This window comes from Penaeus monodon, chromosome 23 (assembly GCF_015228065.2).
Source record: "Penaeus monodon isolate SGIC_2016 chromosome 23, NSTDA_Pmon_1, whole genome shotgun sequence".
Classification (NCBI taxonomy): domain Eukaryota; kingdom Metazoa; phylum Arthropoda; class Malacostraca; order Decapoda; family Penaeidae; genus Penaeus; species Penaeus monodon.
The window spans coordinates 17,636,773-17,638,768 of NC_051408.1; the positions used below are offsets into that span (position 1 = coordinate 17,636,773).

A 1,996-nucleotide genomic window follows, 5' to 3' on the forward strand; every position below is an offset into this window, starting at 1 on the left:
AAGATACACCTGTTTGGGGTTAAGAGGTTCAGCAGTGGCCTGGTGGAAGGGCCTCGGGGAGATAAGCGCCGACGGAAGAGGGGACGCCCTGCTTGGAGGCTAACACCCCACGTTCCGCCGCTGCATCATTCACCTCATTTCTTTTCCAAGTAAAACTCTCCTCCCTTTTGATTGCATGAGGCTCTCTTCGCCCCCCAGGTGAGCAACTACACCGCTGGCCTGTTGGACTGGCTGCACGACATGACGGGGCTCCAGGCCTCGCAGGTGCACATCGTCGGGCACTCGCTCGGGGCGCACACGGCCGGCATGACGGGGAAGCGCGTCGCATCCGGGCAGGTGGCGCGAGTAACAGGTGGGAATACATTGGGCGTTAATTTCACCGCGGGACAATGTGTCTTCTCATTTTACGGAACGAATATGTGTCTATGTAATCATTTCACCGAAAAAAATATGTGTCGCGTGTGCCATCCATTGCTGAAATTAGTCTGAGTGAGTTTGAGTGTGTCATTATGTGGAGTTGAAGGTTTACTGTTGGTAAGTGCGAGTGAAATTACCTAACCAGGGAAATTTAACCTTTCATGGATTATTTACGCCCCCTGAATATGAGAACAACACGCCGACTCTGTCATCCGACTCATTGATATCATTAGTAATGTCATTTGTATTAGAGAAATCTCAACATCGTCTATCTTCATTTGTATTACAGAATATGTACTCATTTCTTTCTATCCCACCATTGTAGCTCCTCTCGGAAAGTGTCGCAAACTTTACTGGACTTCTGAGAAGCAATGGATTTGCTTTTATATATTAGATTAAGACAACAGATGTTGTCTGCAATGTTCATGCCAAGAGTATACTCATGCTTTATTTCAATGAATCCTAACCGACCTTTATGGTTGCTATTTAGTCAGCAACGAAAATCTGCCCATGCATTTTACTTTACTTTCTTTACTTCCATGTAAATGAATGTTCCATGTATCCTGTTACAAATAACTATGTAAAAATGCGATAAACTTATGCCATAAACATACCAAAAGGTAAAGCATCCTCTCGCCCCCCCCCCCCCCAGGCCTCGACCCGGCCGGCCCGCTCTTCTACAACAAGTCCTCCGACGCTCGCATCGACAGGTCGGACGCTGCCTTCGTGGACATCATGCATGCCAACAGCGGGCCCCTTATCGAGGTGATCAAGTTTTGCGTTTTGAGTTTAATATCTGGTGGATTCTAGAGACGTCATATTTCATGATATCTCTGCGTTTTCCTAAACTGTTAATGTTACATTTCATATATTTTCCTAAGCCTATACTTTCCCTTCTCTTTCGTGTACCATTTACACATCACTTCATTACCGACAGAATCTTTTCCGCTTTTCACCAACTTCCCGAAATGGTTCCAGGTTGCATATGTCTCTTCGAAAGAGCCATCCTTTCCAAAATCATCTGTACCCCTTTACCTAACCTTCTCCCCTCTTTCAATGTGTCAGTCTTATAGCTCTTCACCCTACATGCCGAAAAAAAATTCTTATTCTTTTTCTCTATTAACCTTGTATCATTTCCAAGCTATCTGTATTTTCTATTGATACACCCCCCCCCCCACCCTTCCCAATCCATTGTCTCAACCACATAGTATTTTCACCTTCCCCCTTCCCTTAAAGAGAGCATATTCATTAATCGATTAATTAGCAAGAGATCACACCAGTTCTCACCACCCTCTTGACACACTCCAGGGATGCATAGCTCTCTTCGAAGCCGTCGGCCACACGGACTTCTACCCGAACGGCGGGATGCACCAGCCGGGCTGCACGCTGGCGGATCACGCTTCCTCCAACGGCATCCGGAGCGACTGGCTTGATCTCTTCGGTGAGGAACTGGTCGGGGAGGTTGTGTCTAAGGGAGGCAAAGGGTCTGTTAGAAAGGAGGGAAAAGGGGGAGAACATGGAGGGAGATGTGGTGTATTGTAATGGCTGAGAATGTTTTATATGGTCTTACAGTCTGTGG

The 1,996-nt window shown here is 46.6% G+C and overlaps 1 protein-coding gene across 1 annotated transcript in view; it reads left to right on the plus strand.

Moving 5' to 3' along the window:
• Positions 1-1,996, plus strand: part of LOC119587844 (pancreatic lipase-related protein 2-like) — a 10,740-nt gene that overhangs the window by 5,785 nt on the left and 2,959 nt on the right. The window contains exons 5-7 of the mRNA XM_037936549.1: positions 199-352; positions 1,070-1,182; positions 1,726-1,858. Coding sequence (XP_037792477.1) covers positions 199-352; positions 1,070-1,182; positions 1,726-1,858 — 400 coding nt within the window. The remainder of the gene's footprint in view (positions 1-198; positions 353-1,069; positions 1,183-1,725; positions 1,859-1,996) is intronic.